This window comes from Bubalus bubalis, chromosome 11 (genome assembly GCF_019923935.1).
Source record: "Bubalus bubalis isolate 160015118507 breed Murrah chromosome 11, NDDB_SH_1, whole genome shotgun sequence".
In the NCBI taxonomy this organism is placed as follows: domain Eukaryota; kingdom Metazoa; phylum Chordata; class Mammalia; order Artiodactyla; family Bovidae; genus Bubalus; species Bubalus bubalis.
In genome coordinates, this window is record NC_059167.1 from 31,527,135 (window position 1) to 31,550,768 (window position 23,634).

The 23,634-nt window shown below is 39.4% G+C and overlaps 1 protein-coding gene across 3 annotated transcripts in view; it reads left to right on the forward strand.

The window, feature by feature from the left end:
- Positions 1-23,634, forward strand: part of CCDC175 (coiled-coil domain containing 175) — an 81,369-nt gene that overhangs the window by 20,810 nt on the left and 36,925 nt on the right. For 2 of the 3 annotated variants that reach the window (XM_006069654.4, XM_025295438.3), the window contains 7 exons: positions 7,938-8,060; positions 11,151-11,260; positions 15,355-15,436; positions 18,062-18,198; positions 20,612-20,722; positions 22,078-22,149; positions 23,204-23,339. In XM_006069654.4, coding sequence (XP_006069716.3) covers positions 7,938-8,060; positions 11,151-11,260; positions 15,355-15,436; positions 18,062-18,198; positions 20,612-20,722; positions 22,078-22,149; positions 23,204-23,339 — 771 coding nt within the window. The remainder of the gene's footprint in view (positions 1-7,937; positions 8,061-11,150; positions 11,261-15,354; positions 15,437-18,061; positions 18,199-20,611; positions 20,723-22,077; positions 22,150-23,203; positions 23,340-23,634) is intronic. The other variant, XM_044924908.2, reaches the window with a different exon arrangement.

Sequence of the window (23,634 nt, forward strand, 5' to 3'; positions counted from 1 at the left end):
GCACTCTTTGAGATCCCATAAATCACAGCACGCCAGGCCTCCCTGTCCATCACCAACTGCCAGACTTCACTCAGACTCATGTCCATCGAGTCAGTGATGCCATCCAGCCATCTTATCCTCTGTCATCCCCTTCTCCTCCTGCCCCCAATCCCTCCCAGCATCAGAGTCTTTTCCAATGAATCAACTCTTCACATGAGGTGGCCAAAGTACTGGAGTTTCAGCTTTAGCATCATTCCTTCCAAAGAAATCCCAGGGCTGATCTCCTTCAGAATGGACTGGTTGGATCTTGCAGTCCAAGGGACTCTCAAGAGACTTCTCCAACACCACATTTCAAAAGCATCAATTCTTCGGCGCTCAGCCTTCTTCACAGTCCAACTCTCACATCCATACATGACCACTGGAAAAACCATAGCCTGACTAGACGGACCTTTGTTAGCAAAGTAATGTCTCTGCTTTTGAATATGCTATCTAGGTTGGTCATAACTTTCCTTCCAAGGAGTAAGTGTCTTTTAATTTCATGGCTGCAGTCACCATCTGCACTGATTTTGGAGCCCAGAAAAATAAAGTCTGACACTGTTTCCACTGTTTCCCCATCTATTTCCCATGAAGTGATGGGACCGGATGCCATGATCTTCGTTTTCTGAATGTTGAGCTTTAAGCCAACTTTTTCACTCTCCACTTTCACTTTCATCAAGAGGCTTTTGAGTTCCTCTTCACTTTCTGCCATAAGGGTGGTGTCATCTGCATATCTGAGGTTATTGATATTTCTCCTGGCAATCTTGATTCCAGCTTGTGCTTCTTCCAGCCCAGCATTTCTCATGATGTACTCTGCATATAAGTTAAATAAACAGGGTGACAATATACAGCCTTGACGTACTCCTTTTCCTATTTGGAACCAGTCTGTTGTTCCATGTCCAGTTCGAACTGTTGCTTCCTGACCTGCATACAGATTTCTCAAGAGGCAGATCAGGTGGTCTGGTATTCCCATCTCTTTCAGAATTTTCCACAGTTTATTGTGATCCACACAGTCAAAGGCTTTGGCATAGTCAATAAAGCAGAAATAGATGTTTTTATGGAACTCTGTTGCTTTTTCCATGACCCAGCAGATGTTGGCAATTTGGTCTCTGGTTCCTCTGCCTTTTCTAAAACCAGCTTGAACATCAGAAAGTTCACGGTTCATATATTGCTGAAGCCCAGCTTGGAGAATTTTGAGCAGTACTTTACTAGCGTGTGAGATGAGTGCAATTGTGCAGTAGTTTGAGCATTCTTTGGCATTGCCTTTCTTTGGGATTGGAATGAAAACTGACCTTTTCCAGTCCTGTGGCCACTGCTGAGTTTTCCAAATTGGCTGGCATATTGAGTGCAGCACTTTCACAGCATCATCTTTCAGGATTTGGAATAGCTCAACTGGAATTCTATCACATCCACTAGCTTTGTTCGTAGTGATGCTTTCTAAGGCCCACTTGACTTCACATTCCAGGATGTCTGGCTCTAGGTCAGTGATCACACCATCGTGATTATCTGGGTCATGAAGATCTTTTTTGTACAGTTCTTCTGTGTATTCTTGCCACCTCTTCTTAATACCTTCTGCTTCTGTAAGGTCCATACCATTTCTGTCCTTTAACGAGCCCATTTTTGCATGAAATGTTCCTTTGGTGTCTTTGATATTCTTGAAGAGATCTCTAGTCTTTCCCGTTCTGTTGTGTTCCTCTATTTCTTTGCAATGATATCTGAGGAAGGCTTTCTTATCTCTTCTTGCTATTCTTTGGAACTCTGCATTCAGATGTTTATATCTTTCCTTTTCTCCTTTGCTTTTTGCTTCTCTTCTTTTCACAGCTATTTGTAAGGCCTCCCCAGACAGCCATTTTACTTTTTTGCATTTCTTTTCCATGGGGATGGTCTTGATCCCTGTCTCCTGTACAATGTCACGAACCTCATTCCATAGTTCATCAGGCACTCTATCTATCAGATCTAGGCCCTTAAATCTATTTCTCACTTCCACTGTATAATCATAAGGGATTTGATTTAGGTCATACCTGAATGGTCTAGTGGTTTTCCCTACTTTCTTCAATTTCAGTCTGAATTTGGCAATAAGGAGTTCATGGTCCGAGCCACAGTCAGCTCCTGGTCTTGTTTTTGCTGACTGTATAGAGCTTCTCCATCTTTGGCTGCAAAGAATATAATCAATCTGACTTCGGTGTTGACCATCTGGTGATGTCCATGTGTAGAGTCTTCTCTTGTGTTGTTGGAAGAGGGTGTTTGTTATGACCAGTGCATTTTCTTGGCAAAACTCTATTAGTCTTTGCCCTGCTTCATTCCATATTCCAAGGCCAAATTTGCCTGTTACTCCAGGTGTTTCTTGACTTCCTACTTTTGCATTCCAGTCCCCTATAATGAAAAGGACATCTTTTTTAGTTGTTAATTCTAAAAGGTCTTGTAGGTCTTCATAGAACCGTTCAACTTCAGCTTCTTCAGCATTACTGGTTGGGGCATAGACTTGGATTACTGTGATATTGAATGGTTTGCCTTGGAAATGAACAGAGATCATTCTGTCATTTTTGAGATTGCATCCAAGTACTGCATTTCGGACTCTTTTGTTGACCATGATGGCTACTCCATTTCTTCTGTTATTTACCTGGGTCCAAACTATTGTGCCATTAATGAAGATAATGGCCTTCAAAAGGTCCCATGCATGCACTGGTACACTCAATGCCCCCAACCCTGCAGCAGGCAACTGCTGACACATGCCTCCACGGGAGATTCCTGGACACTCCCGGGCAAGTCTCAGTCAGTCTCTTGTGGGGTCTCTGCTCCTTTCTCCTGGGCAGTGGTGCACACAAGGTTCTGTTTGTGCCCTCCAAGAGTCTATTTCCTCAGTCTTGTGTAAGTTCTGGCAGCTCTATGGTGGGGTTAATGAGCAACCTCCTTCAAGAGGGCTTATGCCATACTCAAGTCTGCTGCACCCAGAGCCCCTGCCTCTGCAGCATTCCACTGCTGACCCATACCTCCATAGGAGACACTCAAACATAGTTCTGTCTCAGTCTCCGTGGGGTCTCTGGATCCTGGTGCACACAAGGTTGGTTTGAGCCCTCTGAGCCTCTCTGGAGGGTATGTGGTTTGATTCTAAACATGATTTCACCCCTCCTACCATCTTGCTGGGGCTTCTCCTTTGCCCTTGGATGTGGGATATCTCCTCAAAGTCACTCTAGTGCTGCATGGCTGTTTTGGGTGAGGGGTGGGGATTTTCAGAAATTTGGTCACTGCCCGCTTTCTGGCTTTTTATGGTCAGCTTTCAAGTTGTCATGGCACTTGTGGGTGTGTCATTTAGCATATGCTAATATATTACAATGAGCCTATAAAGAGGCTCGAGGTCAACTGAAAGTCAAAGTTTCTGCCATCCTGGGCCTATCCAGTTTAACCAGTTTTTGTAGTATCCTGTTTTTCTCCATGGCTTTGTCCCCTGCCCTCTTCGTTCTTATCTCAATTTGGTTCTGTGATTGTTTCAGTGATGTGTGCAAAGTTGCTTCAGTTGTGTCTGATTCTTTGTGACCCTATGGACCATAGCCCTCCAGCCTCCTCTGTCCATGGGATACTCCAGTTATGAGTACTGGAGTGGGTTGCCATGCCCTCCTCCTGGCATCTTCCTAACTCAGGGATCGAACCCACAACTCTTACATCTCCTGCATTAGCAGGCAAGTTCTTTGCCACTAGCACCACCTTTTTTCATGATAAGACTGTTCATAAGTTCCAGTTAGGTCTGAGAGTTTTTATCCTTTAGAGCACACCTATGTCTTCAGAAACAGTTTTGCACTAAAACCATGGATTTTTTTTTTTTTTTAAGTGTAAATAGCTCAGTCTTAGTCATCCTCAGAACAGGTGCTTTTGTGAAGTCATTGACAAGGGGTCCCTTGGGCAGTCTGCAACCACTACCCAGAATTTGTAAAACGTCAAGCTCCATGGACCTTTTCAGGGGATGAAGCCATTGTTAGCCTGCACTACAGTGCTGAGTCAACTGAAATCCGTGGCTCCTGTCATTGGGCTAGACCTTGCTTGGATTTATTGTTATTACAGTGAAATGGTGTCAGAATAATAAGAACCAAAAGCGGTGTTTCCTCTTTTCTTTCTCTACCCACAACAACGCTGAGAGGACTTCATTTCACCCAGTTTCCAGCCCTCTGCTTGACTCTGAGCAGTCCAGAACTCCCACACTGGAGGGGTTCACTGAAGTTACAGGGGTAAAAAGAGGGATGTGTCTGCATGGGCACAGCTTGAGGGATGATGTGCAGGGCAGTGTAGGTGGGGAGTGGGGAAAGCCTTCTCTCTCTTTTTTTTTTTTTACTTCTGCTGGGGCTGAAACAATGGTCAGTGGTGGCCTGAGTACTACTGACATTTGCCCACCAGAAGGAAGACTCCACCAGGCAGAGATTTTGTCTGTCTTTTTGTTGCTGAATTCTAGCACCATGATGGGTGCCTGGCATACCTTGCGTGTAGTAGGCACTCTATAATATTACTGTATTGAATGATTGAGTTTCTAACTTCATTTTAAGCCCTCGAGAGAAGTTTCCACCCTCTCCCAACCCTTCCTATTCTTTAATATAAAGAATATAATATATTATATATAATATATATTTTACATAAAATGTTAAAAAGGAAGCCCAGAGGGACTTCAGATTGAGAATTTGAGAACATGATAGGTTCTCCTTCCCTTTGTGGATAGTGTTTCTCAGTCAAAAGCACTACTTAAACGAATAAGTGTGGCTTTACAAAAACAGGTAGTGGCTGGATTTGGCCAACAGGTAGTAGTTTGCCTACCCTTGGTCTAGTGCCCTGGGAGAAAAGGAAACGCATTAGAGTACTCAGATGCAAATAGCAAAAGCCTTGACTCAAACTTGCTTAAATAGTAAGGGCATTTATCATCTTACACAGTAGGAATTCCCAAGGTAGGGCAGACTCCAGAACTAGCTAATTCAGTGGCTCATCCCTCTTCCATCTTTCATTTTAAGGCTGGTTTCCCTCATCATCACAAGATGCCTGCCAGTGACAACTGGACTATATGCTTCCATATTCACATAGAAGAAGAAAACCTTTCCCAACCAGGGACATAAGTCTTCTTGCCAGGTTAAGATAGTGCCCACCCCAGAATACTAATGGATCCTAAGGGAATGCATGTACTAGTGGGCTAGACCAGCTAGGGTGGATATTAAGGAGTCTACCACTGATGCTCACTAAATGCACATCATATGCCATGGTAACAGCTTGTTAATTTCCTTTATTTCCAGTGAGAAAGGAAAACCTGTTTATAGCTGTCAGAGTCTTCAAACCTGTAAGGTCTCCTCTAACACAAAACAGAATTGTTTTTGCTAATATTATTTCTTTAATTGCAAGACTTTGGGAGAAGATTTAAGCAAAAGAATGAGGACAGAATATCAATTTTCAACAAAATTTATTATCACCAAGTTTCATTTAATGCACCTGTGCCCTAGTGCAGAGATAATTGATAATGACCACATTCATTCAGAGTAGCCACTTTGAGTGAATTGGCTGAGACTGATGGAAAACCACACCACTGTATATTTTCATTAATTCTTTCATACAAAGTTAAATATGCTTTCTCAGGCCTTACTACTCACTTGCCTTGCTCTTGATAATTCATCTTACCAACAAATCCATGATGTGTTTGATTTTGATAAGAAGGTGACTCATTTAAGTAGGATCTGACAGGTAATCACAATATGTTTGATCTTAGTAAAATTGTTATTTATCTTGTTAATGAAAATAGTCAATAAACAAAATCTATAATAAGAACAGAAAAGAGTTTTATTTGAGCCTAAGAACTAGTTCAGAAACCATCTTCCCAGATTACTCCAAGGAGCTGTTCTGGAGAAGCAGGGTTTTCAGCACAGTTTTATATCTTGTCAGAACAAAGACAACTGAACAAGTCAGAGTTACCTTTCTTCAACGTTCTGAAAAAGAAAGAACATACCAGCACCTGGGAAGGGAGTCTTATCATCAGAGGAGTAACAGCTACTTAGCATCCCAGGAAGAGGGACATTTAATCTTTATTTTTAACACGGATTTTCTTTACTTATTAATGTTTCCTTTTCTTAAATAGTTACAGCTGATGTAGAATGCAGGTATGATAGACCACGAAAAGGCTATTTTAGTTAGCATAAAATTCAGGTTAGCTGATGTATATAAGCCAGAGTGACTTCCTTATATCTCAATATGTGAAAATTTATCAGTCCCCAACAGGTTGGTGACCCCTCTCTATGGGTCCTTTGCCAGTGTCGCAAATGCCAGTCAAATGAAACAGGGTTCGGTATAGCAAATCAGGAACTCAGTTCATTAAGGAACAGAGGAACAGAGAAGAGAGAGCTTGTGCCCTAAATACACCATCTTCCTGAAGGAAGGAGAGTAAACGAATTCTGAGGAGTAGGAGTTAGCAGTCATCAGGGCTCTAGGAAAGGGGCAGAAATTTATAGAACCAGGGCAGCTGGAGCATGCGCCGTCTTTCATGCTTCCTCGCACAGGGCTTGAGTTGCGCCTGCTGCTACTGCTGCTTCTAAGTCGCTTCAGTCGTGTCCGACTCTGTGCAACCCCATAGACGGCAGCCCACCAGGCTCCCCGTTCCTGGGATTCTCCAGGCAAGAACACTGGAGTGGGTTGCCATTTCCTTCTCCAGTGCATGAAAGTGGAAAGTGAAAGTGAAGTCTCTCAGTCCTGTCCGACTCTTAGTGACCCCATGGACTGCAGCCCACCAGGCTCCTCCGTCCATGGGATATTCCAGGCAAGAGTACTGGAGTGGGTGCCAGTGCCTTCTCCTGAGTTGTGCCTGCTGCTGCTGCTGCTGCTGCTGCGTCGCTTCAGTCGTGTCCGACTCTGTGCGACCCCGTAGACGGCAGCCCACCAGGCTCCCCTGTCCCTGGGATTCTCCAGGCAAGAACACTGGAGTGGGCTTCCTACAGAGTACAAATACCCTGTTTGGGCAGAGATCTTAACATGGTAAAGAAGCAAAGTTAACTTTCCGACACCTCAAGGTCTATGTGCACAGGAAGGGCATTCCTGTGGTCAAGACACACAGCCAGTTCAGGGCATTTGACCACTGAATATCTCTTAAGGCATAGCCACAAAGCATTTCTGCCAAATACCAGGTGCTTTTGAAACAGAGACAAATCAAAGTAAGGATCTTTTAGTTCTTGGAGCTGGTATGGGTGACACAATGGTAAGTTGTTCAGGGCTGTGAGCTGCCGTACCTTCAATAATTTTGGTTTTGGTCTGTCTTATTCCTCATTAAATAATGTGAATTTAAATTTCTGAACAATTCCTAATTCCTTCCTTTGCTCTCCTAATGTGCTGTAAATCTGTTTTTTTTATTTTATATATTGTTGTATTTTACCAGTAAATTTTTTTATGTTTTACTAGTAAATTTTAGAACAAAAGCTACTTTTATAATTTGCTTTTAATGATCATTGTTTTTTTGTGACTTTAAATTTACTAGTTCAACATTTTATAATTACAGTTCGGTCTTTGTGATTTGTTATTTTTCCTTTGATGCTTCAAAATAAGCCCAAACCTGGTTGTTTTAACTTGATAAAATACTTAGGTTAAATATGGTATGAAAGTGAAGTCGCTCAGTTGTATCCGACTCTTTGCGACACCATGGACTATAGCCTATCAGGCTCCTCTGTCCATGGGATTTTCCAGGCAAGAGTGCTGGAGTGGATTGCCATTTCCTTCTCCAGGGGATCTTCCTGAGCCAGGAATCGAACCTTGGTCTCCCTCATTGTAGGCAGACGCTTTACCATCTGAGCCACCAGGGAAGCCCAAATATGGTATATGTAAATATGAATTAGGTTGGCAAAAATTTTTTAAAGGATTTCCTAAGCTTTGTTGTCATCTTAAGCTTTCTGATTGGTTTATTATGTTTATTAATACAGATTGAAGAATATAAAAAACTCTGTGAACTTAAGAGAAAGGAAACTTACGCAAAGAAGAAAGAACTGGATAAATTAAGGCTTACAATGACAAAAATGAGAGAAACTGTTACTACGAGCACAGTGGTAAGAAAAAATAAAAACTGGTTTTTCATGTCTGACCCCAGGCTTCTCAATATACACTGCCTTAAATATAGCAGGAGTTTTTTTTAAAAAGGAGTTGATTTTCATTCATCTTCATGCCATTCTGGGGAGAATGTTTTGAGCATGTTAGCGTTTTCTGACATATTATTTAAAGTGTCATAGTGCAGTTATGTTTTCTTCAGGAGTATGATGAAAAGAAGTAAGTTTGGAATTCCTTAGGTATAAATTGCATTTAATGGACTTCCCAACCCAGAAATTGAACCCAGGTCTCCCTCACTGCAGGCAGATGCTTTACTGACTGAGCTACGCATGAAGTCCCTTTAATAGGCCAAAGTACTATAAAGCTGGTTTTAAAAAACACATACAGAACTGACCAAATGCATACAGAACCTTATGTGATGTTTCCGTGAGATTGCTTTATTCTGTATAACAAAGTGAATAACCATGGACAGGTTCCTTATTTCTGAGTATGTGATAATCAAACAGAATTTGGGCTCTCCATTTATACTGAGTACAAGAACATTAATATGCACTTTTACTTTTAAAAATTGATAACATTGAAAAAGCCAGTACTGTGATAGTACTTTAAAATGAGAGTTATCCTCATTTTAAAGATGAGCAAACTGATCTTATGGAGGTGACTATAGTTGACGGTGTCAGTGTTGATACTACTTCTATGTTAATTAAAATAGAAACACCTATAATCTATCATAATTGGTTGAATTAATGAATCTTTAGTGATTTCTTCTATCTGTTTGAATTGTTGTTGTTTAGTCACTAAGTCATGTCTGATTCTTTGTGACCCTATGGACTGTGGCCCACCTGGTTCCTCTGTCCATGGGATTTTCCAGGCAAGAATACTGGAGTGGGTTGCCATTTACTGCTCTAGGGGACCTTTCCCATCCAGGGATCGAACCCGGGTCTCAGCCTCTGCAGGCAGATTCTTTACCGACTGAGCTATGAGGAAAACCCAGTGTCTCTGTACCTCCCCGCAATCCAACACCCCACCACACCTTACCAGTGGAGAAGAGTGTTTAAAGCACAATGGCAGTATCACAGGGGCTTCCCAGGTGGCTCAGTGGTAAAGAACTAGCCTGCTAATTCAGGATACGCAGGTTTGATCCCTGGGTCAGTTAGATCCCCTGGAGTAGAAAATGGCAACCCCCTCCAGTATTCATGCCTGGAAAATTCCACGGACAGAGGAGCCTGGCAGGCTACAGTTCATGGGGTCTCAAAAGAGTCAGACATGACTGAGCATGAGCTTCAGATACATATCAGAGAAACCTGCATCTGAATCTTGGCTTTACTAACCCAGAGTTTCCTCATCTATAATATGGAGGTCATAGGACTGCCTACTTAGAGGACTTTTGTGGAGAAGGAATGAGGTCATGCCTATAAAGCTTTTAGCTGAGTGCTTTGTATTTGGTAAAGTTTATTGTGGTTGATGCTGTTATTTCCTGAGATTAGAAAACAACATTTTGGCCACAAACTTGAGACTACTGGGAATTTCAGGTTCACCTTCATGTTGGTTCACCTTTGGTTTAGAAAACTCTGCAACCAGGTCAAGCTAATGTGATTCTGGCAGAAAAGAAGAACAGTGTATGATTGATTCTCAAGGTGCCCTACAGTCCAGGGTGGAGAGGTTAAAGGGCTAGAGGCAATGAAGATCAGGCTGGACCAGCCTTGGGCATATAGTCACTAATGATGATCAGTCAGAGTCCCTTGGACAATCTACTGATTTTTGATGGCAGTTCTAGGATTTCAAACTCCTGTTAACTCTGGAACTATAGTCCACAAGTCCAGTCATATGAGTGCTTTAGAGAAAAAAAGGAGTTTGGGGAGCTTTCACTCACCTGTCTCACCTGACATGACTGAGAGTGCCTCTACACCACTGACATGTGTTCTCTGACCCCACACTGGTGTGCAGGATTGGGGGAAGTTAAATGATCTGCCCAGGGTAACTCTATGCAGAGAGCAAAGGAATCTGTTTGACTAGCTTTCCTCTCAGCTCCACTTTCCCTCACAGGTGGAAATGCAGATCTAAGCTCCAATAAATTTGCCTTCCCTTTTCTTTTACTAAAACTGTGTTATAAAAATATCTGTTTCACTATGAATTTTCTTCATTCATAGTTCTTTCTTTTAATTATGCTAACATTTTTTCATCATACCAAGTTTTTCCATTTCCAAAATGCTGATTAAGTATTAAGAAAAAATCTTCAGCATGAACATAGCTATCAAATAAGGCAAAAGACCCGATTTGTTTTGATTTTTAAAATAATACTCATTCCAGTATCCTGGAATAACATTTTGAAAATAATTATTAAAATGTATATTTAATTTTTAAAATGGTAGTAAAGATGAATTCATGTCTTTTTTTTTTCACTTAATGGATATGTTTTTATTTTATTTTTTTAAATTTAATTTAATTTTTTAACTTTACAATATTGTATTGGTTTTGCCATATATCAAAATGAATCCACCACAGGTATACATGTGTTCCCCATCCTGAACCCTTCTCCCTCCTCCCTCCCCATACCATCCCTCTGGGTCGTCCCAGTGCACCAGCCCCAAGCATCCAGTATCGTGCATTGAACCTGGACTGGCGACTCATTTCATATATGATATTATACATGTTTCAATGCCATTCTCCCAAATCATCCCACCCTCTCCCTCTCCCACAGAGTCCAAAAGACTGTTCTATACATCAGTGTCTCTTTTGCTGTCTCGTACACAGGGTTATTGTTACCATCTTTCTAAATTCCATATATATGCATTAGTATACTGTATTGGTGTTTTTCTTTCTGGCTTACTTCATGTCTTTAAAGTTTTTTTTTTTTGATAGTTTTTACATTCCTATTGCTATAATTCATTTCTCTCCCTCTCAAATTTTGTTTTCTTTTCTGATGATTTCAGAATTATTTCTGTCTCAGTTTGTTTTATAAAGAAACAAGAAATATAATGATCGATTTTTAAAGGCACCCCAAGTATAAAAGATGAACGGATGATACATGAATATTTAGTGAATTCAACTGCTGTCATGAGTCATTTGATGACTTATTGAATTTTCAACAGGTTCTTAGTGATCACAATTTAGAATTAGCACGACTACAGGAATCAGTAAGAGAGTGGGAACACAAGATTGAAGAAATGAAGAAATCTTGTAAGATCCTGGAGGATAAAATGTAAGGATAATACTTTCTTTTCACTGAAGCATTTCTACATATGATGTTACTTTCATTATAAAATATTTTCTAATATTAGAAGAAAATTATGTTCTCTTAGTTTACTAAAGTTTCTGTGATTTTCAGCTTTATAGAACCATATCTTCATTTTGAAATTAACCAGTTTTTCAGATGATTAGGAGAAACAATTGAGGAAGATGTGTTTAATTTAGGAAGAGGGAGGGATTTGGGGGTATGGATTATCCTCATTTCAGTTCCTTACTCCCTATAAACAAATATGCCCCTGGAGAAAGGCACTGCCGTAATGCTACAAACTCACCTGACCATGCTGTTACAATTGTTGTTTATAGTCAAAGGGGACTTGCAGAACTTGAGAAAATACAGGGACGCCTCAAGGCAAAACTTTTACCCAAGGAACGGAAACCAGAAACATAAGAAAATATTCCTTCCATTTCAAAGGTCACAGTCTTTGCTTCCTTCTATGATTCTCTTTATCTACATGCTGTGTTGTCTTCTTGGTGAGCCCGTGGCTAAGCATGGCCAATCTAAACACTCTGAGTTTACCTGGCACAGATTCATCTACTTTAGAGACTGATTGACTAACAGATTCTCCCAGGAGAATTCCCAGGTTTCCCAACAAATACTGTTTAGCTCAGCTCTGGACAGGAAGGTGGGGTCTTTCAATATAAATATGGCTTCTGGGCTTACCCCTAGGGTTTGCTGACAGTTTAAAAGACAAACTGTGGTCTAAACAGTTTCCAAAAAAGACATGTAATTTCACATATAGAATCCTATTATAATATGACTCTTTTCTACGTAGATTTGAATGTATTGCACTTAAAGTTGTATCTCTAAAATAACAATTGCACCACAATGCTACTCTACCATCAACAGTCCAAAAAATAGGCAATAATCTCTATACTCAGTACTAGATTTAAAAACAGAAAGCTCAAGTAACACAACAATTAAAAATCAGAATAAAAAAATCTTTCTCTTTGACAAAGTTAGTTTTAGTTGATATCTATTTCTTAAACACCAGGCAGAGAATCATCTTGGAATTTACAGATTAACTCTTGAAATGATTTCTAGGGGTTATCATTAAAAGCCTTGCTGCTACACTGATGAAAGTTTTTAAATTTATAAGCAGTCTTCATGTTAGCTAACTAGTTTTAAAAGTGTGTTCCAGAAGGAAATGGGGGGCTTCCCTGATTGGCTCAGTGGTAAAGAGTCCACCTGCCAGTGCAAGAGACACAGGTTCGATCTCTGGTCTGGGAAGATCCCACAGGCCGTGGAGTAACTAAGCCCATGCACCACATCTATTGAGCCTGTGCTTAGAGCTCGGGCTCTGTAACTACCGAGCTCAGATGCTGCAGTTACTGAAGTATGTGTGTCCTAGAGCCCATGTTCTGAAACAGAAGAAGCCACCACGGTGAGAACCTGGCGTATCACAGCTGGAGAAGCCCCTGCTCACTGTAACCGGAGAAGAGCCCACAGAGCAACAAAGACCCAGCACAGTCAAAAATAAATAAATAAAGTAAATAAAAATTTTTTAAAAAAGAAGGAAATGGGGATTCATGTGGCTCACCTTTTTTAAAAAAAAAAATTCCAGTTTTTTAAGAGTTTTCATGTAGAATCTCACTGAGAAAAAGTGCTTTTGACTAATTTGGTGATTGAGGATATTTACCTCCCCCCTTTTTATTAATTAAACTTTACTTTTTCCTCTTTATTACTTGGCAAATTAAAAGAAAATTCTCTGTATTTTTATTTTCTCACTTAGTTCCTTTTTTCTAACTTTGGTGGTAGAGAGAAGCAGCTCAGTTCTTGTTGGGTGAATTTAAAGAATCAAAATGTTATTTTCATAATATCTATAAGATTTTTTAAATTAAACAAGAAACTAAATAATTTGCATAGGTTATCTTCTTAATGATCTATAAGTCATAATTCCCCGTGTCCCCTCCACCATGAATTCTTTAACTTAAAAGCTCACCATCTATTTTGAGGTCAAAATATTGAGAAAAAAACAAAAATTACTAAATTCCAAGTTTAAATTAAATATGTAGAATTTTAATTAAATTTAATTTAAATTATGGGGACAGTTAAGAGTACCTAAAATTTACCACAAGTCCACGGGAGGCATTGCTAGTTTAATCCTTCTTCTTTGTTATTATTAATATCCAGAATGATGGATTGGCATAATAAAAGGCAAATCAGTACCTATCTTTCTAAATTGCTATGACCTTTCTTTGTCATTGAGCTGGTTATCAGCACATGGGAACTGAGAGATTAGAAACTAAATATTGTACGTAAATGACATCCAATTTGTGACCCAAAGCACATACTTGCCATTATAGTGCAGGAGGCTGTAACAATTATAGATGCTTTTTTTTCTTTAAAGTGCTGAAGTGGTTTCAAAATTGTCAAGGTTACCAATGATTTTCATCCTGCCAAATTTCAGTGATCTGGTCCAAAGTTTTTGAATTCTTAATAGAATTTGACACAGATGCTTACTTTCATCTTCTTGAAATGGTTTCTTCATTTGGCTTCCCAAACATCACCTTCTCTTATTTCATTTACCACACTGCTCCTTCTCAGGACCCTATACTTGTTCCATTTCTTCCTTCTGTCTCTAAATTTTGGACTTCTCAGCCATTCACTACCCTCTATTCTGTATCATACTCTCCCTACATGACTTCATTCAGTCTCATTCTTTCTGTACCCCCAATGACTTCCGTATTTATATATTCAGCCCTGACCTCTAAATGCATACAGTCTGCAGCTTATTTGACCTTTTACTTGGAAAGTTGAAGTGATAGTTTCTCAGTTATGTCTGACTTTCTGCGATCCCATGGACTGTAGCCCATCAGGATCCTCTGTCCATGGAATTCTCCAGGCAAGCATACTGGAGTGGGTTGCCATTTCTATTCCAGGGATCTTCCTGACTCAGAGATCAAACCCAGTTCTCCCACATTGTGGGCAGATTCTTTACCATCTGAACCACCACACTTGAAGGATATCTCAAATATACATGTCCCAAACAGAATTCCTAATTTCCCATCTCCTTGAAATAGCTCTTCCGTTAGTCTTCCATATCACTGTTTACCTAATTACTCCAGCCAAAAAACTAGAAGTCATCCACCATTCCAGTTTTCCTCACTACCTTACCCTAACCCAACTAGGTATCTAACCTAACCTAACCCTAATCCAGCTCTAACTCAAGCCAAATCCAAAGGCTTGACCTATTGCCTTCATCTTCAAAATATATCCTGAGTCCAACTACTTCTCACCAGCTCCACCACTAAGCCTCAGTCTGAGCCACCAGTATCTCTTCTGGACCCTTGCCAGAGACTCTACATAGTCTGTCTTCCTGTGCTTTTGTCGTTCTCTACTAAGTAGCCAGAGTCATCTTTACAAGATGTGAATCAGCTCCTGTCATTCCTTTCCTTAAAAAGTTCTCCCCTGATTTCCTTCAAAATAAAATCTAAGACCCTATGTGATCTGGGCTGTGTCTGTCTCTTCAGCCTTCTCAAACTCCTGTCTTCATCTAATACACCAGGCATGTTCCTGTCCAGGTTATTATCACCTGCTGTTCTTTCTAGATGAAAAGCTCTTCCTTAAGGTCTTCACATACCTGGCTCCTTCTCATCCTTCAGATCTTTCACAGATTATTCCAAGAGTTGTTCCCTAATCACCTGTCTACACTACCATCATCATTCTCAGGATTTCGCTATACTTTACCCTACTTTGCAGTTTTTGGATCATTTAACACTATCTGAAATACATATTTTTTGATAACTTGCTTCTATTCTGCATACTTCACTAGAGTATGATTTCCATGATGGTAGAGACTTTGCCTGTGCTGTATCTCCACTATCTATATCATGTTCAGAGTGTAGGTATTCAAAAATTGCTTCTTAATGTATAAATAAATATTAATACATCATATTAAGAATAAAATTTTTGTTTATTTTAATGAATAGTAAATAAATATGTTGTATAGGGAGATGGGGACTGGAAGTTTCTGATATCATAAGTAAATGTGGTTTTTCTGGAAAACATGTCCTAATAAGGATTTATTTGGTTTCCTTTGTTCATAGGCTTTTTTTTAAGAATAACAGGGAAAAACTGGATGAGTCATCAAATTTTGAAAAAAGTGAATTACTGCTGAAGATAAAACAGGTAGGAAGATAGAAATGATGGCTTTAAGATTATAATTAATTTTTAGTTAACATTTTAAGTATGTGTGAAAATGTGAAATTTTCTCAAGATAGTATTATTTTCATTAATAATAATCATAATCATTCACAGTAACTGATTTAAAGATTTGATCAAAAAGCTGGAAGAAAATAGTGAAAATCACCTAAGCTGAGCATAAAAAAAAAGTTTTGTTTTTTTTTTAAATGAGGATAGTTTAAGAGACCTCTGGGACAGCATCAGTGTGCTCTAATATTCAGATTATAGGGGTCCCAGAAAGAGAAGAGAGAGAAAGGGGCAGAGAACATAACTGAACAAATAATAGCTGAAAATTACCCTAACCTGAGAAAGAAAATAGATATCTAAGTCCAGGAAGCACAGAAATTCCCAAACAAGATGAACCCAAAGAGGACTACACCAAGACACATTGTAATGAAAATGGCAAAAAAATAAAGATAAAGAGAGACTCTTAAAAGCAGCAAAAGAAAAACAACCGGTGTATACAAGGGAACTCTAAGAAAACTATCAGCTGATATTTTAGCAGAAGCTTTCTAGGCCAGAAAAAAAGTGGAATGATAAATTTAAAGTGATGAAAGATAAAACATACACCCAGTTCTCTACCTGGCAAGGCTGTCTTCAGATTTTAATGAAAGATGAAGAGTTTTCTAGATAAGCGAAAGCTGAAAGAGTTTAGCAGTACTAAACCTACTTTACAAGAGATGTTAAAGGGACCTCTCTAAATAGAAAAGACCATAGCTAGAAATATGAAAATTACGAAAGGAAAAATTTCACTGGTAAAGGCAAGCATAGAGTAAAGGTAAACCACTTAGAAAGCTAGTGCGAAGGTCAAAATATAAATGCAGTAAAATCATCTATCAACAATAAGTAGTTAAGTTATACAAAAAACAAAAAGATGGACAATATGACATCAGAAATATTAAATGTGTAGGGGTAGTAAAAATGCAGAGTTGTTAGAATATGTTCAAACTTAAGATCATTAACTTCAGTTCAGTTCAGTTCAGTCACTCAATTGTGTCTGACTCTTTGCGACCCCATGAACCGCAGCACGCCAGGCCTCCCTGTCCATCACCAACTCCTGGAGTCCACCCAAACTCATGTCCATTGAGTCAGTGATGCCATCCAACCATCTCATCTTCTGTCGTCCCCTTCTTCTCCTGTCCTCAATCTTTCCCAGTATCAGGGTCTTTTCAAATGAGTCAGCTCTTCGCATCAGGTGGCCAAAGTATTGGAGTTTCAGCTTCAAGATCAGTCCTTCCAATGAACACCCAGGACTGATCTCCTTTAGGATGGACTGGTTGGATCTCCTTGCAGTCCAAGGGACTCTCAAGTCTTCTCCAACACCACAGTTCAAAAGCATCAATTCTTGAGAGCTCAGCTTTCTTTATAGTCCAACTCTCACATCCATACATGACTACTGGAAAAAGGGAATGGTTACCCACTTCAGTATTCTTGCCTGGAGAATTCCATGGACGAGGAACCTAGCAGGCTACAATCCATGGGATTGTATGAGTGAGTGACTGACCATGCTTGTTAGCTTTTAATTCACTTTTTTCAGAGAGTGAAGCTCTTTGGGATCCCGCACTAAAGTGGTGGAAGGTTTTATCAGGCTTAACATCTGGATGAGCTCTGTTTACTTTTGTCCCTCGTGTCAAGTAAGAGAACCAAACCTCAGTTTCCAAATGATTTCTTCTATATTAATAAATGTCCTCAGAGTAAAAGGACTTTCCTGGTGGCTCAGTCACAAAGAATCTGCCTGAGTGCTGGAGACTGCCTGCAGTGCAGGAGATGTGGGTTCAATCCCTGGGTCAGGAAGATCCCCTGGAGAAGGTAACCCACTCCAGTATTCTTGCCTGGGAAGTCCAATGGACAGAGGAGCCTGGTGGGCTGCAGGCCATGGGGTTGCAAAAGGTGGACACGACTTAGTGACTAAACCACAACCACCAATATCAGAATAAAAGTTTTCAGTGCTAGGTTTACCAATCTGGATTTTTGCTTTTTTATAGAATTAGGCCTACTAACCTCATTATCTTATTCTGCAACACATTTAAGATCCCTTTTCATCCTGCTGTTTCAGTGATCCTTAGCTCACTATTCCTTCCTAACTTTCTTACCTCATTTGAAGCCATTCAGTAGAGACATCCAAGCACTAAGTTCTTACCTCATTCAGAAAACTAATGTTTACTGTCTTTTGTCCTTGAATAGAAATATTTAAGAAAGGGTAAGCATAATATCTACTCAAAGAGGTTTTGAGCAAGAGTTCCTACTGATGTTATGTTTTTTTCCCCCTGGTATAGTTTATCTTCTGGGAAAAGGACATACAGATCTTGCTGAATGATCCTACTTTATTAATTCTTATTTCAATATGAATTATTATTTTTTGGCTTCTCATCAGTGTTTATTACCTTTCTATACATTTGTCATATTTGAGGCCCCAAGTGTACAATTAATATCTGATGTAGAATTAAATCACTCAACATTTAAGGCATAGTCTTATATGGGTGTTAAGTAATATGCCCAGTGCTCTAGTGAGTCGCCCGTCAAAGAAACCATGACACAAATCCTCTACTTCAATTCTTTTTTTTTCCCTAGATGGCTGAAAAGTTACACAAATGTCGTTTAGAGAACAAAGCTCTACGAGAGAAGTTGCATACAGTTTCCAGACAATATAAGATTGTCTTAAATGAAGAGGATAAAGTTTTCATGCAGAAACGGAAAATTTATTCTGAGTATGTTTCTATCCATGACCTATACGTGACTCAACACTATAGTTATGGGTTGCATCTCCATTTAAGCTTATCCTAGTTTTAAAATCTATTGACAACAATGAAATACTCTTTATCCAGTCATAAATATGCCCCGAATTTGCCTGTATACATACTGAATAATGCTTTCCTCATATGGGTCAGATCAAATCCATAAAGAGCAAACCTATTATTTTTACTTCTACATCAGATTCTTGAAAGAATAACCGTGTTTTTACTCCATAAGATTGCCTAGAGAAACTAAGGTCTGCTGTCAGAAACTGGCTCTGCACTTAAATTTCCTATCTCAGAAAAAGGTCTGGTCATTGACATAATCCCCTAACCCAGAGACTGGGAAATTATTCAAGGAAACGCCTATATTTTACCAGGAAGCACCAGTGTTTGTCAGTTCCACCTCCCAGATATTTCTCGGATATATCCTGTCCTCCTATCTAATTCCACTGTTTTCACCCCCTGTTAGCCTCTTCGCTTTGGTTTGCCTCTCAGAAGTTCTTCCCACTTTCTGTTTTACCACCCCTAACTTATCTATCTCCCTCTCACCAGAATGGTCCCTATGAAACATCCCTCTGAGGTCATTCCTTTCATTAGTCATTGCATTGTTATCACCTGGGTACACACCACTTTGTCCCACTGAGCTATGACAGATCAGCGCAGTTGCTCCATCTTAGCACTATATCCTCAGCATCTTGTCCATTGCTTAGCAGGTAATGGGCATTCACCAGCGTTTTCCTAATGAATTATATAAGTAATAATCCATTACTACACTTAAAATGAAGTCACATGGAAGTGTAATTATGGCGTCCAGGCCCACTTATGTGAAGCTGAATTTATGGTCATTGTTGTAGCATTTATGAAACAGTTACTACAATCATTTTATCTCATCCAATTGAATAGACTACTAAGAAGGATATGGTTAGTATTATTTGGGCAATAACTTCCTTAGATCAATACTAAGTTATCAGTTTGAATCATAAAATGTTCTGGTGACAAAGAATTGTAGCCCTGAAACATTTACTACTGTTATTGGTATTTGTCCTCTTCAGCTTGGGCTGCCATAACAAATTACCATAGATGGGGAGATTTAAATGACAGAAATTTATTTCTCATAGTTCTGGAGACTGGACATCTGGGTGCCAGCATGGCCAGATTCTGGTGAGAACTCTCTTCCTAACTTGCATAAAGAAGATGGTCAACCATCTTCTTGCTGTGTCCTCACAGAAGGGAGATAGAGAGACAGAGCTGTCTGGTATCTCTGCTTACAAGGGCACTAATCTCACCATAAGGACTCTACCCTCATGACCTCATATAGATCTAATCTCTTCCCAAAGGCCCCATCTTCAAATACCATTTCACTGGGGCCTAGGGCTTCAAAATATGAATTTGTAGGAGGACACAATTCAGTCCATAGACGTTTTGAAGAAGATGAGATGCTTAGATAAAGTACTTCCTGTTATAGGCATGTGCCTCCTATCAATGTCTGGAAATTTGAACAAAATCATAAACTTTCCATTATTCACTTTGTGCTGCTGCTGCTGCTAAGTCACTTCAGTCGTGTCCGACTCTGTGAGACCCCATAGACAGCAGCCCACCAGGCTTCCCCGTCCCTGGGATTCTCCAGGCAAGAACACTGGAGTGGGTTGCCATTTCCTTCTCCAATGCATGAAAGTGAAAAGTGAAAGTGAAGTCACTCAGTCGTGTCCAACTCTTCGCGACCCCATGGACTGTAGCCTATCAGGCTCCTCCGCCCATGGGATTTTCCAGGCAAGAGTACTGGAGTGGGTTGCCATTGCCTTCTCCATTCACTCTGTAAGTTAGGGACAAAAAAATAATCACTTTTCATAGTATTTCTCATGGGTGCTGCTCACTGGCTTCGGCACTTTACATTTCATTTAAATTCTTATAACCAGTGAGATAGGTATTATGGTCCCCATTTTATGGATAGCAAAACTGAGGCTCATCCATAGGTGAAGTGCCTTTTCAAGATCGCACTGCTAGGAAGAGGTAGACCTCTATCTAAAGTTAGTCCGATTGATTCCTTCACATTTTCCAAAATAAAATACCAGAATTGAAAAATTCATTAAAAGAGACACATCCACTCAGAAAGGCAAAGTGCTATTGAACTATTCTTATGGTTTTATAGTTACTATTACAATTAATGTTCTTTTCATGGCTTGAAGATTTTCATAAATTTAGAGTTAGCCACTACTGGGAAAAAAACTTTGTTTCTATTTTTTACTAATTTATCTGGTAAATAGTTCCTGAATTGAAATTTTCAAACTACATTTTGAGTTCTTGGTTTTGATTGCATATTTTCTTATGCTAAGGAGTTAAAAATGATTTCAACGTTCAACATATGATAACTATTTTTTCATGGTAGAAATCAAAAACAACTGGCATTTATAGCTCAGAAAGAAAACTTCCTATCAAAAAGAAAAGTAGACATCAAAAATATGGAAGAAGGACTTATTACTCTCAGTGAGCTTCATCGGTATGTTTATTGCCTTTGAACATTTTAATCTTCATTCCTCTGCATTTATTTCTTAATAAATGGTAACAAACCTATAAAATTTGGAATATCCTATAGAAAAGGAGGTTCATAATTGGCTATCTCTTGTTTTACAGTCCAGAAAGGTCATTATCATTGAATCTTTCAATGAAAGGATAGACAGGTGCTGAGTTCTACATAAGCTGCTTCTAATACCTACGTTAGAGTCTCCACATTCCCCTCTACCCCAGATCCACAAGCACATCTTTCATTCTTAATTACTGCTACTGCTGCTAAGTCGCTTCAGTCATGTCCAACTCTGTGCGACCCCATAGACAGCAGCCCACCAGGCTCCCCTGTCCCTGGGATTCTCAAGGCAAGAACACTGGAGTGGGTTCCATTTCCTTCTCCAATGCATGAAAGTGAAGAGTAAAAGTGAAGTCGCTCAGTCGTGTCCAACTCTTAGCGACCCCATGGACTGCAGCCTACCAGGCTCCTCCATCCATGGGATTTTCCAGGCAAGAGTACTGGAGTGGGGTGCCATATTTACTACTTATCCCTAATTCCAGAATATATATTGGCTTTCTAAGTTATGGGAGAAAGTGAAATTTACAGTCGCTCAGTCGTGTCCAACTCTTGAGTTCCCATGGACTATAGCCTGCCAGGCTCCTCTGTCCATGGGATTTCCCAGTCAAGAATACTGGAGTGGGTTGCCATTTCCTTCTCCAGGGGATCTTCCTTGACCCAGGGATTGAACCTGAGACTCCCCACTGCAGGTAGGTTCTTTATTATCTGAACTACAGGGAAGCCCCCTATACCTGTGACTAATGTCTAAATTATACATTGCAGCAAATCAGAACTCAGTCTAAAATCCAGTTCCTCGCCAATTTGTTGACCTAAACCCTTCCTATGTCATAGGGTTATTTCCCTTCATGTCCTCTGTATGCAGTAAGTTTGCCTTAGTCCCAAGCTTCCTGATTAGCTGCTCCTTTCCTCTGTGTGTTTGCAAATGATGATGTCTTTTCCTTGGTGAGATATTACTTCCATGTTCCTCCCTCTATTAAATATTATTCTTTAATAACCTGTCCACAACTGCCTCACCAAAATCTGTTCTTCCTTATTCTTGGCTTCAAAACTTGCAAAATCAGTTTGCACTGGCCAAAAAAAATTGTAATTGTCTTTCTATTAGTCTGGCACTAAAATCTTTAGTTGTGCTGGTTTGTTTGTCTCCCAGTTAGATGGTAGCCTTATTGTGCTACCACAATAAGGGTGCATTATTTTGAAGAATTATACATTGTCTATTATACATTTAACAGCTCCCATAAATGCAAAATCCAATATGTTTTTCTTATTTTTAGAGCAACAAAGGAAGTATATCGGAAACAAATAAAAATCCTGAATGAGAACATGGAAAGAGAAACTCAGAGATGGTAAAAAAAAAAAAAAAAAAGCTATTTATATCATAAGTACTGTATGTTGTCTTAATTAACAGTAACCCAAAGTTGGAAAAAATAAGAGTGCTTGTTGGTTGCTAGAGTCCGTGGAACTTATTTCCCACAAAATTAAATTGTGTGAGTTCTCTTGGCTCTAGATGTGTTTGTTAGTTTGATATTTTGTTCATTGAACAGAAACAAAGTTTTTCATTCCAACATGTGAAGTCACCAGAGTATACTTGTCAAGATTTGTGACAATGAGTCTTACTCAGCCAGGTGCCTATGTGGACCAGTAAGGAAGGTGATGTGAAGGTACAGAGGAGAGTGGTTAAGGCACACAGTCTCAGCAGATGGACTACTTTGGTTGTTTTGCCTCTTGTTAGCTCTATGACCAGGGCTGAGTTATTTAATATCTGTCTGCTCCCATCCCTATAAAGTGAGGAATTATAGTAGTACCCACCTTGTAAGATAGCGTGAATGATAAATGAGATGATCTATGTGAAGTATATAGCCCAGTGCCCAGCACCTAGAAAACACCCACAGAAACTTAGATATATTTTATTGTTGTTGTCATTGTTATTATACTATTTATAAGACTCTAGTTGCACATTTTTACTCTTCTCTAGTTATCTTTTTTATGTTGTGGTGGAGAGAAAAATTCGAGAATTCAGAAGCTTGAGATTTCTTACTAGCACTTTGAGTGATTTAGATAATTCCTTTACTGTTTCTGTCTGGGACTCCTCTTTCTTCACCCACCCTGGAGCCTTCCCCATTTCTATCCTTTTCTAGAGGCGGTAAGCTATCAAGTGTGGTTTGTCCACTGTCCCGCTGTATGTACTCACACAACTTCCCGTGAAGCAGCTTGCGGAGATGGCATTTGGGCCGTTAATGTTTTGTCTTATTTTTTCAGCTAATGTGCCTAGTCTGCATCATCAATAGCACAGATAATTTTGTATGATCATAATACGATTTGTTTTGTTTTGAATTCTTTCATCTTTTCAATGAACTGTGATGTCAATTTGACGATAACTCTTTTTGTTCTCATCTCCAGTATTATAACTCAGTGGAAAATAGCTTGTTTGCGAAAAAAACATGCACGTTGGGTCAAAAATATAAAAGATGAAATAAAAAAACTTATAGATAAAATTCAAGAAGCTGAAAATAGGCGCAGTGAATTAATAGAAGAGGTAAAGAAACCCAAGGAGCTTGTGTTCACTCCCTATATTGATTGCATATCAGTAACTCTTCAGTATTTCATTACGCTTTACCTTATTGCTGATTTCATGTCTAGAGTAAATTATGTAACTTTCTTAAGAAATGTATCCATTTGCTATGTATTAACTGTAGGAATTTAGCAAAGTAGAAATTCTCTCCAGAATATGATTTTGAAGTATGTAACTGAAACTTGAGGACAGTGTTTAGGAAAACTCTCTAAAAATAAAGGGACTAAACATCATTTATTTATTTATGCTCTGCCTACCC